Below are 12,787 nucleotides of genomic sequence, written 5' to 3'. Positions count from 1 at the left end.
AAACATAGAATAACAGCAATTCTAAAATATAACTAAGTATATAAAGTATATAAAATATAACTCTTAAAAATCTAACTAAGTATATAACTGTCTTATTACCTCCAGACTTGGGGAATTAATTATCTACAGGATAATCAGAGGCAAAATGAGACAATGGAACTGGAGACAGACACTTCGCAGTGCGTTTCGCAATTGTAATTCCCCATACAGGACCACGAGATGGCGCTCACATCTTATAAGTGCTTTTATTTTGACAGACACAGTACAAGATACGTAGAAATGCATACGTTTGTTTTGAAAATATCACACCGGAAGAGGTACTGACGCAGTTGTTGCTCTCGGCAGCGCTGATCAACTATACGGCGACTTCATACGCAACAAAGCCTATCGGGTGATTGCAAAGCAGCTATACAATTACGGTAAATACACATTTCACTGCACTGTCATTTTTGAGCTGTCATATAAATCTAAACAAACAAGGCGGAAGCGCAACGATCGCGAGAGGCGTTCGCGGTCGTGTGCTGTTAGTCGTACAGTACCATAGGGCTAATTTGTTGTGGGAACATTGTTTTGTTATACCGCGGTGATATGATTTAGCTAACCGTGACTTCAGTTGTTCTCTTTACGAATGAATTCCTCTACAGCATTGTTCGTGTAAAAGTTCCGCCTGTGCCCATCCATCATATGCAGCCATACTGCCAAATGACTGCTCCCTCAAAACTAGCTTGCTAAATCAATTTGCTAATGTGTTTTAGCTTTGGAACATTTGCCAGGCAAGGTTGCTAAGTTAGCCCGTTTTGCTTTTTTTTTTTTTTTAAAAGCAAAATAGCTAAGGTAGCTTAAATGCTTCTCTGTGGCGGACTTTGTGGGTAAAAGTAAAAAACCTCGGTTACCTGACGGCTCACTTGTTGCTTTTATCACCGGTGTTGTAGATTACTTGCTGGAATACTGCTTGCTGAGAAAGAGAGAGAGAGAGAGCAATTTGACAAACTCCACTTAAATATCTGTCAGTTAATGCGTCCTCGCTTTCTTCTCATATCCATTTCTACCCCCAACCTACAGTACCTGTCAAAACTTTGGACACACCTTCTCAGTGAGTGCTTTTTTTTCTTATTTACATTGTAAATTAATACTGAAGTCACGTAGCTATAAAATAACACACATGGAATATGTAGTTAGCAAAAAAAAAAAGGGTTTCATCATTAATATTTTAGACTTCATGAGGCGGTCACGTGGAATGCTTCAAGGAGTTCCTGTATATGCTGAGAACTTGCTGGCTGCTTTTTTTTTCACCACTTCATTTGGGTTTAGGTCAGGCGATTGCGGACAGCGGGTCATGTGATGCACCATTTCATCACTCTCCTTCTTAGTGAAATAGCCCTCACCTCGCCGGGCGGTGTGTTTTGAGTCATCGTCCCGTTAAAAAAACCAGATGATGGGGTGATGTGTTGCTACAGGATGCTGTGGTGGCCACGCTGATTAAGTGGGCTTTGAATTTTGAGTAAACCGTCATCAAAGCATCGTCACACCAGTTACTCCACACACTCCGTGGTACCACACCTTTAGGCTGAATCCCATTTCTCTTTTCTACCCCTACCCCTTAGCCCTACCCCTTGTCCCTTGCCCCTTGAAACCTAGTGCCAAGGGGTAGGGCCGAAAGTCAACCCCTCCGAATTGGGACACCCCTTCGACAATCGCGTACGTCATCAGTAGTCGCCGCTGCCTCTTACGTAGGCAGATGCGACAAGTGTTTGCCGGAGATCTCGAGGAATCATGCCGTCTGCTGCTGTGGTAATCTCTGTTGCGTGGGCTATTGGGATCTTTTTACGGTTGTCTGCTGCTAGTCGGAGGAATGAAAGAAGAGACGCCTTCGACGCCTGGGAATGCTGGTGGATCGTTGAGAGATTTTCATCAGGGCTGCCCACAGAGCACCGCTAGTGGCATTCAGCCTGGCAACGGTAACCACGTAACTGAAGCCTCGACTACTATCGATTTTTTCGGGGGATTTTTTACGAGGAAAATGACCACTACACATTGAAACAACGTTAAAATAGACAATAAAGTGGATTTCGTACATTTTAAAACTTTATTCATGGAGAAAATACTTACATTTGTGGACTTCTTTAGTTGCGGAAGCAGCCATCTTGCCGGTCTTGCAAGGCATTCTGGGAAATCTGTCGTACCCCTCCGTTTGGAGTGTGCCTCGGAAAAATCTCCATTTGGAGGGGTACATAGCCCTACCACTTCCCCCTACCCCTCCGTCATAATGGGAATTGGGACACCCCTACCCCTCCACGTGAACGCGCAAAACGGAGGGGTAGGGCCAAGGGGGAGGGCCAAGGGGTGAAATGGGATTCAGCCTTAGACGACGACGTCAGCTCAGCTTCTCTGCTTCTCACAAAGACACGATCGTTGCAAGCAAAAATGCCAAATTTGGACCCGTCAGACCAAAGCACATATTTCTACTGATTAAATGTCCATCTCTTGTGTTTCTTGGCCCAAGCAATCCTCTTCGTTGTGTTGATCTCCCTCAGAAGTGGTTTCTTTGCAGCATTTTAGCCATGAAGGCCTGATTTACACAGTCTCCTCTGAACAGTTGATGTTGAAATGTGTCCGCTTCTTGAACTCTGTGAAGCATTAATGTGGCCGCTAATCTGTGATGCCATTAATTGGCCATTTCTGAGGCTGGTTACTATAATGAACTTATCCTCCACAGCAGAGGTAACTCTTGGTTTTTCTTTCCTGGGGCTGTGCTCATGAGAGTCAGTTTAATCATAGTGTTTGATGGTCTTTGTGACTGGAGTTTTGTGAGTTGACTGACCTTCATATCTTATGCTTAGGCCACACTTACATGAATATTTTTTAAAGCCGGGTTTTTCCCCATCCCAATCCCATCCATACAAGGGATATGCAAACCAACAATCGGCCATATAACCCTAACCCTAAAGCCACGTAGATCGACCATGACCCACCACTGCATCGTAAACAAATGAGTTACAATTAATACTTTAATTCGGCGGTCAGAATCAAATACCTGGTTGAAGGTGAAATACTGTGAAAACTCTGCTTCTATAAGTGAAAACACAGAATTCAGTACCTAGCTAATTTGTGCATGTACGCATCACTTACACGTTATTGTTCAATTGTGATTTTTGAGAGAAGCTGCTGGTAAGGGGCAAATATTATGCCGAACTCCCCTTAAGAAATCCGACAAATGAGCAATCCTTTAAAAATCGCATTAGTCTAGAAGCGCAAGATAAATGGCGCCACATATCAACAGTCTTCTTGTCAATTCAGCGTCAATATAATCCAGAAAGTTTTTGTATTCAACACAAACTTAACAGATTTTAGATGTTGTCGCCTCAAATCCCTACCAGCCTCTGTCGGTTTGCTGTGCTATTTAAGTAGGAGATGACCGTGAAACCGGTTCAAAAATGAAGACTTCGCACTAAAACACAGGCTGGTTGGTTTATCAGATACACTGCAAACTAAATACTGAAGCATAACATTGGTAATTCACCATGTAGCGCCAAGTAAAATATAGGGTATGTCCCCCAAATCCGTCGATCATGTGTTTACTGTGGTGCATACCCACCAATGTCTCTGGAAACGAATGCTGGCGAGTCAGATCTCACAGCAAATTATGACCTCTGTGTACATTCATATTTAACCCTAACTGATTTAATTAATCAATTATCCAAAATATGGGTTATATTTATGCTTCAGCTTGACCTTGGGAACACCAAAACTGCATTTTTCACACCTAAAAAACCATCCAAAATGGTCTGCTAAATCTGGAAACAGTGACCTGGTGTTTCATCACGTACAGGGTTGTTACAGTGAGGGTTAGGGCAGGTGCATGACCTCTGCGATCCTTCATTCCTAATGTTGATGCAGGCGATGATACAGCACAGCTGTTGTCGTGACTTAAATTGATGTCATGCAGATTTATGTGCGACCTCTTCTCAGTGGATGCTGTGAGCAGTTTTAGTCTGGTGTTCACAGACAGCTCATGTTATATGACCTCTAATTATCACTTGACCTGTGTTCCACTCTTGAGTCGCATGATGACCCCCTCAGCCAGCTCCATTCACTGATGAAGACGTCGATGAAATGATGCTTGAGCCTTATCGCTGCTGATGAAAAATCATTGGCTGTCATCCTTCATACAAGCACACAGTAGTTTTCTAGACTTGTCTGGCATAGATTCATAAAAGCAGACTGTGTTTCATGTTTGCTGCTGGTCCTTGCTGACCACAGTCAGGTGCTGTGTCCTCGGCCTCCACCTGTGACCTACACTTGCTGACCTGCAGTGTTAGCACAGTGGGTTTGTGCAACCTGTTACTGTCTGCATCATCCAAAATCCTGTCTTCTTGCTCACTGGAAAACCTGTCAGACTGCGCACTAACATCTGTGCTCTGCTATCCGCGCGTGTGGTTGGTCAGCAGCAATAGGCCGACTGTTGGTTAGTAGCAATATTTATTTAAAGCAACATGCTGTCAGCCAGCATAACGTCACGTACTAGAGAGAGAACAGAGACGCCGTGCGTGTGTGAGAGAGAGAGCAGGGTAAGTAAGTGGGGGGTTGGGAAATGCATGAGGAAGTGTGAGTGTAGAAAGCAGGGAGAGAGTTAATGTGTGAGAGGAGGACGAGGAAAGCAGCCTTTAATTTGAAGCGGTTATGCTACAGGCTCGAGCTATGCTGCATTTTCCAGTTTGTTGCTGGGGCTGATGGGAGCCTGCACAGCAGAGGACAGATGCAGCGCAGAGGGCCGGATTATCATCCCTCCCTCAGATGCTTGGTTTTACTGTGCATGTCGCATTCTGCTGTCAGCGAACGCCACACGCGTTGTACAGTGTATATATAGAAACATAGACATTATATAGCCACTGTTTGTTTTGGTCTGTGCATTTGGTACCAAGTGATGCATTTGTATTCAGATCCATTGGCAGAATATGTTTTTATTAGTGCAGAATCACGTGAAAATAAGCACTGTAGTGTTTTCGATCACTTCAAATGAGCTAGATCTGCAGAGAGCGCGGGGCCGCGGAGTCTGCAGTCCGGCACCGCTATGTTTCTACAGAAGGCCAGGATGGACAAAGAAAGCAAACCATGGATAAACTGACCCTTTAAAGCTGATCATGAGAGTCCAAACCTCACCAGAGTATTGAGTATCATTGAATGTGGCTACAATGGTTCTGCTACTGTGAAGCAAATTCTGCTTTGGATTGGTCCTCCAAGCAGTCCAAAGTGAAATGATTAGCACGCATATATATCGCCTGAGAGTATTTCTGTTGTTGTTGTTGTTGTTGTGGCGAAATTTCCAGAGAACAGATCAGATGCAGTCTTGTGACACAGCAGCTTTACGACATGACACACGCACTGCACCGCATGTAGTGGGCAGGCCTGTAGCTGCTGCATGTCGGCAGATAGACTTACTTTCTATCAGGTTAATCCACTGGGTGTTCACTTCCCTGGATGGTAGGTGTGTGTGGGTTCTTGCAGCCAACAACAGAGACATTGCTTTGCTTGTAATGTCATGACTTCATCTATATGTCACCAGAGTTGGCATTATTTCATGTTATGCAAACATTTCCAATGTTTCAGCTGACCTGAGGTGTCTCTCCGTCTCTTGCAGGACTCTGGCTGCGACTCCCCGGAAGTTGCAGCGTTGTGTATGGGTGTGTGTGTGCGTATCTGAGGCATCGCTGTGCAGTGTGCGTGAGCAGGTGCGTGCAGTGCCATCCAGCAGTGTGTGTGATGTCGTCGGAGCTGCTCGTAGATTTGGGTGAAGACCCTGCGACCACACAGTTGGGACAGCTGAAGCTGGCCACGATTGAGGACCAGCAGTGGCCCGCTGATGAGTCTACCTTCAGTAAATCAGGTGAGATGGGTTCATGAGTACACTCTCAATACAATAACTCGATATACTTTTTATTTCATTTGCATGTTTGCGTGTGTGTGTGTGTGTGTGTGTGTGTGTGTGTTTCAGAGACAGACATCTCCCAGCAGTTCAATGCTGGCTCTCCTCACTTGCCCTGGGACCATCCCTTCTATGACATCGCCAGGCATCAGATCATTGAAGTGGCAGGTCCGTCCTCCAATCGCAAACCTCTCTTCACAGTTTCACAGAACAGTCGACTGTCAATTTAAAGTGTTTAGAGAAGGAAAGACTCGCTATTTCCTGCCTCATTTATAAACAGCCTCTCAGAGCCGGTTAAGGACTCCACCTACATTTGTTAACCTTTTACTGGTTGTATTTGACACCTTTTAGACTTTTCGGGAGTAATTGAGGACTCCGAAGTAATCAAAGTAATCAATTCTAATATAGGTAATGATGAACGTCTCTGTGTGTGTGTGTAGGTGATGATAACTTTGGCAGGAAGGTTATCGTGTTCAATGCCTGCAGGATGCCTCCACAGCATCAACTGGACCATCAGAAGCTGCTGATGTGAGTACTTGTGATTAAAGGAGTAATATTAATCTAAAATCATCATACATGCTAGTTAGGGGGACAAACAGAGACACAGAGGGAGAGGGACATGGGGCAGCATGCAAACTAGGGACAGAGGGAGAGGCTGAAATTCCAGGGGGGTGGGGGGGTGATGATTCAGACCCAAAAACAGCCATGAGAGGACGGCCAGTGGTCCACACACTCTCTTTTCATTTCCATTTTTACACAAGAAATATTTCATATAACGGGGCAAATCGCCAAGAAATTCACTGAGCACGTTCATGACACAAAATATCTCATCATTTAATTGAGAGGCGTTCATAACACTTGCTGAATATGTTCACGTTCATTGGCAGCAACCCTCTTGTGCCACCCTCCGATTCAACATTCTGGCCCGACACCTGACACAGATGATGCACATCCAAAGAGCCACTTTGAAACAGTGTGCACCAATAATGCTTTTATTCAGTTCAACATGAAATGAGCTGCTTCACAGCCGTGCAGGAGCAGGAGCATCATAGAAAAACCCTGTTGTGATATTATGGTTACATCGTTTACATCTTTGACCCATTGTGAAGCAGGACATGACTCTTTGGTTTTTTGAAGTGTCTCAATAACTTCCTCATTGGGGAACTAAAATGCTACTTCAGCTTTTTCCTCTCGGCATAATGCTGCCATTTCATGAAGTCGGTAAATGACGATGAATTTATTTGATTTTTTTTTTCTTCTTTGCAGGTATCTTAAAGGAACGCTGGATCAGTACGTTGAAAGCGACTACACTCTGATCTATTTCCATCATGGGCTGACCAGTGAAAACAAACCGTCGCTCAGCTGGCTACGAGACGCATACAGGGAGTTTGACAGAAAGTAAGCACTGACCATCGCATCATAACTGACTGACCTCCCGAAGAAGCAGCTTTCCATTTGTCGAGCTGTCGATGTGGTGCTTCCTTGTGATTGGCTCAGCTGTTTCACAGTGATGTGACAGAGGCCAAAACCACTTGAAATGGGGCCGTACGACTGGCTAAATGGGCGTCTGTGGGAGGGGATACAGCTCATTTCTGCTTGTGTGGAGAAAAACAGTTTACTTGACAGTCATGTGCCTTTATATGGAGCAATTATTAAAGAAAAAAGGTCAGTATACCCATGTGTTTCTTCACATGTCTGTGATTTCAGGTACAAGAAGAACATCAAGGCTCTGTACATCGTCCATCCCACCATGTTTATCAAGACCCTGCTGATCCTCTTCAAGCCTATCATCAGGTTCCGTTACCTTCATTATCAGTTGATCTGCTGATTAGTTTCTCAGTTAATGGCTAGAAAATGATGAAAAATGGCAAGTTGGCATCTTCAGACATATTGTTGGAAGAGCATCTTTTGGAACATTTTCATCCCTTTTTGCTCATTTTGCACATTCATTTCCTGTTGCTTGAGTAGCTCTACCAGGTGTGTGTGTGTGGAGCATTCCCAACAGACGCATGGATGAACTGGATCTGTATCTCTGAAACAACTTGAAAACACAGATTACACTTCGACATGTCGTTGTTGGAGAAACAAATGTGTTAATATTCCAATGAATTGCGGCTGAGTTCCGGATTCCAGGTCCAACAGCAAATATCTTAATTTGACAGATTTGGGAGAGATCCAACCACTTACTCTGATAAATTTGCCCTTTTCTGCTGTCCATTTCTTTTAAAAAGAATCGCATTTTGTCTTAACCACGCAGTCGTCATCAACAGCTGCTCACAGAATGTGGATGCAGTAAATGATAACTGAAATTTAATGATTCTCTCTGTCTTTGCAGTTTTAAGTTTGGCAGGAAGATCAACTATGTGAGCTACCTGAGTGAGCTGGAGGACGTGGTGAAGTGTGAGCAGCTGCTCATCCCGGCCCGTGTCAAAGAGTAAGAGGACACCAGTGTTTGTATTTCTTTTTTTTTTTCCTCCTGGAAATCATGTAAACCGAAAGATCTCTGGTCAATCTAACATTGTTTACATCAGGTACGACAACAAGTTGAGAGCTTCGATGAAGCCGACCACCCAGCCTCCCATGTCTCCTCCTCGCAGCCCTCCCCTCCCCAACCAGGTGTTCGGGGTGCCACTCCCATTGTAAGTTAGCACCGGACAGCTTCCAGTAATGCTGCCTGCATCCCAAATCTTTGGTCTGAGCTTGTGATCTTTACCACTGTGTGTGCCAGGCTCAGACAGAGGAGCCCAGATGGTGACCGCGTTCCTGTGGTCATGAGAGACACCATCAGCTTCCTTTCAGAGCAAGGTAACCTGATGAATAACCTAAATGCTCTCAGTCAGAATGGCCTTGTTGTTCAATGTCGTGTTGTGTGTGTGTGTTTGTGCGTCAGGTTTGGAGATTGAGGGCATCTTCAGACGGTCTGCCAATGTGACTCTGGTGAAGGAGGTCCAGCTCAAATACAACTCAGGTAGGATCCACACGCCTGTTGTTGTCTGCTGCTCGTGTGGCGGGTACTTTTCTCACTGTGTGTGTTTTGTAGGTGCGACGGTGGATTTCCGAGAGATGGAGGACGTTCACTTGGCCGCTGTGATCCTGAAGACGTTCCTCAGGGAGCTGCCTGAGCCCCTGCTGACCTACCAGCTCTACAACGACATCGTCAACTTCGCCTGTATGTTCAAATGATCAGTGCTTTTTCTGCTTTCATTGTTAGAATGGAAAGTTAGATGGAAACTGCGACAAACTAGGCAAAGGAAAAACCTGTTTTTCGTAGTGTTGATATAGGATATAAGAGACACAGTTGAATATCATGGTCATGGATACAAATAAGGGCAAAAGTCTTAAGTAAGAGGAAATGAGGAAAAGGTTGATCTAGCTTTCCTTCGCCATGCCGCCATGTTCCAGAGAGAACCTTTCGAGTGCCCCAAATGGAGCTTCAGCCACCAGGGACACCTTTTATGCCCCTTAATAATACTATGATGACTAAAAAAAGAGGGAATGGACCAGAAGTGCTTGCATCTATGCTTTAAAGTGGTTTGACTTTTGTTCCAGTTCGGCTTCTTCTTATTTTTCTTTCTTCTTTTATGAGCTGAAAATGATATTGTTGCACCACTTAAAACTGCCTTCACTGTTTCCCACAGAAGCGTTAGTGATGCCTTTTGAAGAATCATGTATCTCTAAGGAAGGATGCCCACTCAGGGTCAGGAGGAGAGATGTTTAAAGCGCCATCTGGTGTTGGGTTTATGTAGACTGGTTCTTCGTGTTGTCTTTGTTGTCGTTATTTGTGATGCAGATTCTGTTGAAGCTCTTGTATGTAATCATTCAGATGATCCAGGGTCCATTTGTTACTATATTCCGGTTTTTGAATATGAGAAAGAGGACAACAGATGAGAAGAAATGCAAAAGAACTTGTATTTAGCGATTACTTGACGGAATTCTGTGGTTTATCAGTGAAATGTACAACCTGCTGAACTGCAGACTGGAGTCTATGACCAGAGAGTGACAGCTCTCTCATGCTATAAGGAGAAACACCTACATCATCTATATCCTGAATGAGTTTATGTTCACAGTGATGTGTGTGTTTGGTGGGTTCCAGCTGTACCCAGTGACAGCCAGGTGACAGTCATGAAGACCCTGGTGGAGTCACTGCCGGAGGAGAACTATGCATCACTGCGGTACCTCATCACGTTCCTGGCACAGGTACCGCTGATACACTTCCCACTAACTGCCTTCTAGAACTTTGTACCAGTCTGTTACCAAGTGTAACCTGTGTGTGTGTGTGTGTGTGTGTGTGTGTGTGTGTGTGTGTTTGTGTTAAGGTATCAGCCAACAGTGAAGTGAATAAGATGACCAACAGCAACCTGGCTGTGGTGTTTGGTCCTAACCTGCTGTGGGGCCGGGACAACGCCATGTCCCTCAGCGCCATTGGGCCAATCAACAACTTCATCAGGACCCTGCTAGACCAGCAGCATCTGGTCTTCACCTAAATCTGTCCCCCGTCACCCCGCAGCCTCTCTTCCTGTCAGAAACACCCCTGACACCACCCTCCCCCTACTGCATTTAGTTTGTCAGCACATCAGATTATTTCTCCACCAACCGCACTTAGACAGGCCAGCTTCATCTGACTTTCCATCACCACATTTGATCTTTTGTCTCCCACCGCTCTTTATGTTCTGATTGGCCCACTAGCAGTGTCTCATAGTCATGTCAAGCGGTCTGGACTGGTGCTGGCTCCTGGCCCGCATTTCCATCTATCTCCAGGCAAGGACGGAGGTGGATGGTAATGGCGCATGCATGAAACTGCAGCCAAATAACCCTCTTTAAACAAGTTACAGCACAAAATCCAGCAGCTGATAAATAGTTGACTGACTGTCCACTCACACTGGGTCACTCGGGCATAGGTCTCTGGGCAACGTCTGCCTGGTATTTTTACTTTGGTGTCGCCTTTTGTGCACTTTTAAGTGCACTTGCATAATCAGGGAGTGTATCTTTCAGGACATAAAGTCAAATATGGATTGCCTGGTCCCAGTGTGAATGCAGAGTCAGTCCCACACGAACACTGGCTGCAGTCCAGGCAAACTGCAGTGCATTTCTGACTCCTCCACCTATTTGCACCCAACCAACCCTTCAGAAATTTGAGTCCTAACTGCATGCGTGTAGAACTGTACTTAAGTGTGTCTCAGGCCTGACCAGAACAGTCTGGTTATCATCTTTGTATCTGGAGATTAACAGCAGTCGCACTTAGACGCCCCCCCCCCAGTCTCTCTCTTTATGTCTGTGCTGTGCTGTCAGTGTTGTCAGTCTGTCACTCTGCTGTTTTCTTGATAGTGCCAAAAGGAAAAAAAAAAAAAAACTGGCCTCCAGCTTTCACAGAAAGACACAGAGAGAGGGGAGGGGTGATAGTACATAAATAATAACTACGGATAATGAAGCAAAACATCCCCTGATCCCAAACTGAAGAGAGGAGAGGATGGAGGTGTGAGTTAGCATCTCCTTGAAAGTCTCAGGTCAACTTCGAAACGGTGAACTTGGCGCCAGATGACAATCTATGAAATGCTGTAAATAAAGTAACCAGTGGAATAGGAGCTGTGCGATTCTACTAGCAGATTATTAAAAAGCTAGAACCCAAAATTAGTAGTGCTGGACCTGGCTTAGGTTCCAGACTCACAGCTCTGTCATATATAGAAACCCTGATGGTCTCTTCTTGCTATATTTGACTTTAACATTGTATTCCACACATTTTTTCCCTGTCACAACACTATAATTGACTAAAATCTGGTTTCAGTATTAACCGTGATTTTGTCACGCCTCGTTGTAGCTCGTCGGACTAGCTGTTTTTTTTTTTTTTATGGTACAGGATAAACAGCTGATATATCTTCATATGGAGTACAAAAAACAGGAAACAGTAGACACAGAGTCAGGTTTTTTTTTTTTCTCCTGTTCACAGTTCATAGCAGCACTTTCTTCATATATACCCGCTGTGAGCACTACTTCCACCACTACAACAATAGTCATACTCGCCGCTCATTAGCATGAATTCCAGTCATTCCACTTAGCCTCTTTTCTGGATCAATGAAATCTTGTTTAGCTTTAGTGTTGTAGCGTCTGTGTTGGCTCCTTTCATTTGTTGCCATTCATTCCAGCCACCATCTTTAGCCATGTGGCATCACCGTTGTGTGCATCACGGTGATAGCTGATGCTAACCCGTACCCTGTAGGTGGCCTACACATTTCAGGTTCTGCACTTCTATCATTTATGCCATCCTTTCAGCACAAAGATCTGTAGTCCTAATTGTGTAGCCAGGATATGTTAGCATGGGGAGCACATGTGGGTGTAGCATACTAACCTGCTAGCAAAAGTAATTTGGGGTCATTTCAGTGTGCATGCTGTCATCTTTCACATTGTTCGTACTGCTCAGTTCTTTTATTAATACATTCAATTCAAATGAATTTATTGGTCGTATTCAGCTTCAATTCACCAAATGTTTGTCGCATGAGCTCCCATCCATGCATGACCAGGTGGCTATTCAGTCTGTGAGCGGGCGTTGGGAGCATCAAATGGGCTTTACAGCAGAGGGAACTCTTACTGTTCCGAGTTGAGTCGATTGGTGGCCGTATTTTCCACATTGTACCATGAAAGGTCGCAGATCAGCCAGTGGCTAATGGTACAGGTACGCTGGTGGAAGTGCCACTGTTGTTAAAGCTCCATGTAGTCCGGCCACACTAACAGTATCCTCAACTGGGATTTAAATGTAGTTCTCAGGCGAAGTCGTATTTCATCACTTATTGTTCGTACTCCGGTGCATCGTCAAGCTTTATTTTGATCTTCGTTCAGTTCCCAGCGCCTTAATTTAAAGAGCTTTTTCCT

The 12,787-nt window shown here is 44.7% G+C and overlaps 1 protein-coding gene across 3 annotated transcripts; it reads left to right on the top strand.

The window, feature by feature from the left end:
• Nucleotides 1-324: 324 nt before the first annotated feature.
• Nucleotides 325-11,320, top strand: arhgap1 (Rho GTPase activating protein 1). Of its 3 annotated transcripts, none has more exons than XM_076723357.1 (13): nt 325-419; nt 5,639-5,884; nt 5,993-6,091; nt 6,364-6,451; nt 7,190-7,321; nt 7,631-7,717; nt 8,259-8,357; nt 8,455-8,562; nt 8,652-8,728; nt 8,814-8,891; nt 8,964-9,092; nt 10,017-10,120; nt 10,240-11,320. In XM_076723357.1, the coding sequence occupies exons 2-13, from the start codon at nt 5,761-5,763 to the stop codon at nt 10,405-10,407; spliced, it is 1,293 nt and encodes a 430-aa protein (XP_076579472.1). In that variant the 5' UTR covers nt 325-419; nt 5,639-5,760; the 3' UTR covers nt 10,408-11,320. The 3 variants fall into 3 exon arrangements, with proteins under 3 accessions (XP_076579472.1, XP_076579474.1, XP_076579473.1); XM_076723359.1 differs by lacking the exon at nt 325-419 and adding an exon at nt 1,068-1,093; XM_076723358.1 differs by lacking the exon at nt 325-419 and adding an exon at nt 4,497-4,568.
• The last annotated feature ends 1,467 nt before the right edge of the window (nt 11,321-12,787 follow it).

This window comes from Chaetodon auriga, chromosome 23, assembly GCF_051107435.1.
Source record: "Chaetodon auriga isolate fChaAug3 chromosome 23, fChaAug3.hap1, whole genome shotgun sequence".
NCBI lineage: Eukaryota > Metazoa > Chordata > Actinopteri > Chaetodontiformes > Chaetodontidae > Chaetodon > Chaetodon auriga.
This window is presented reverse-complemented; position numbering and strand designations above follow the sequence as displayed.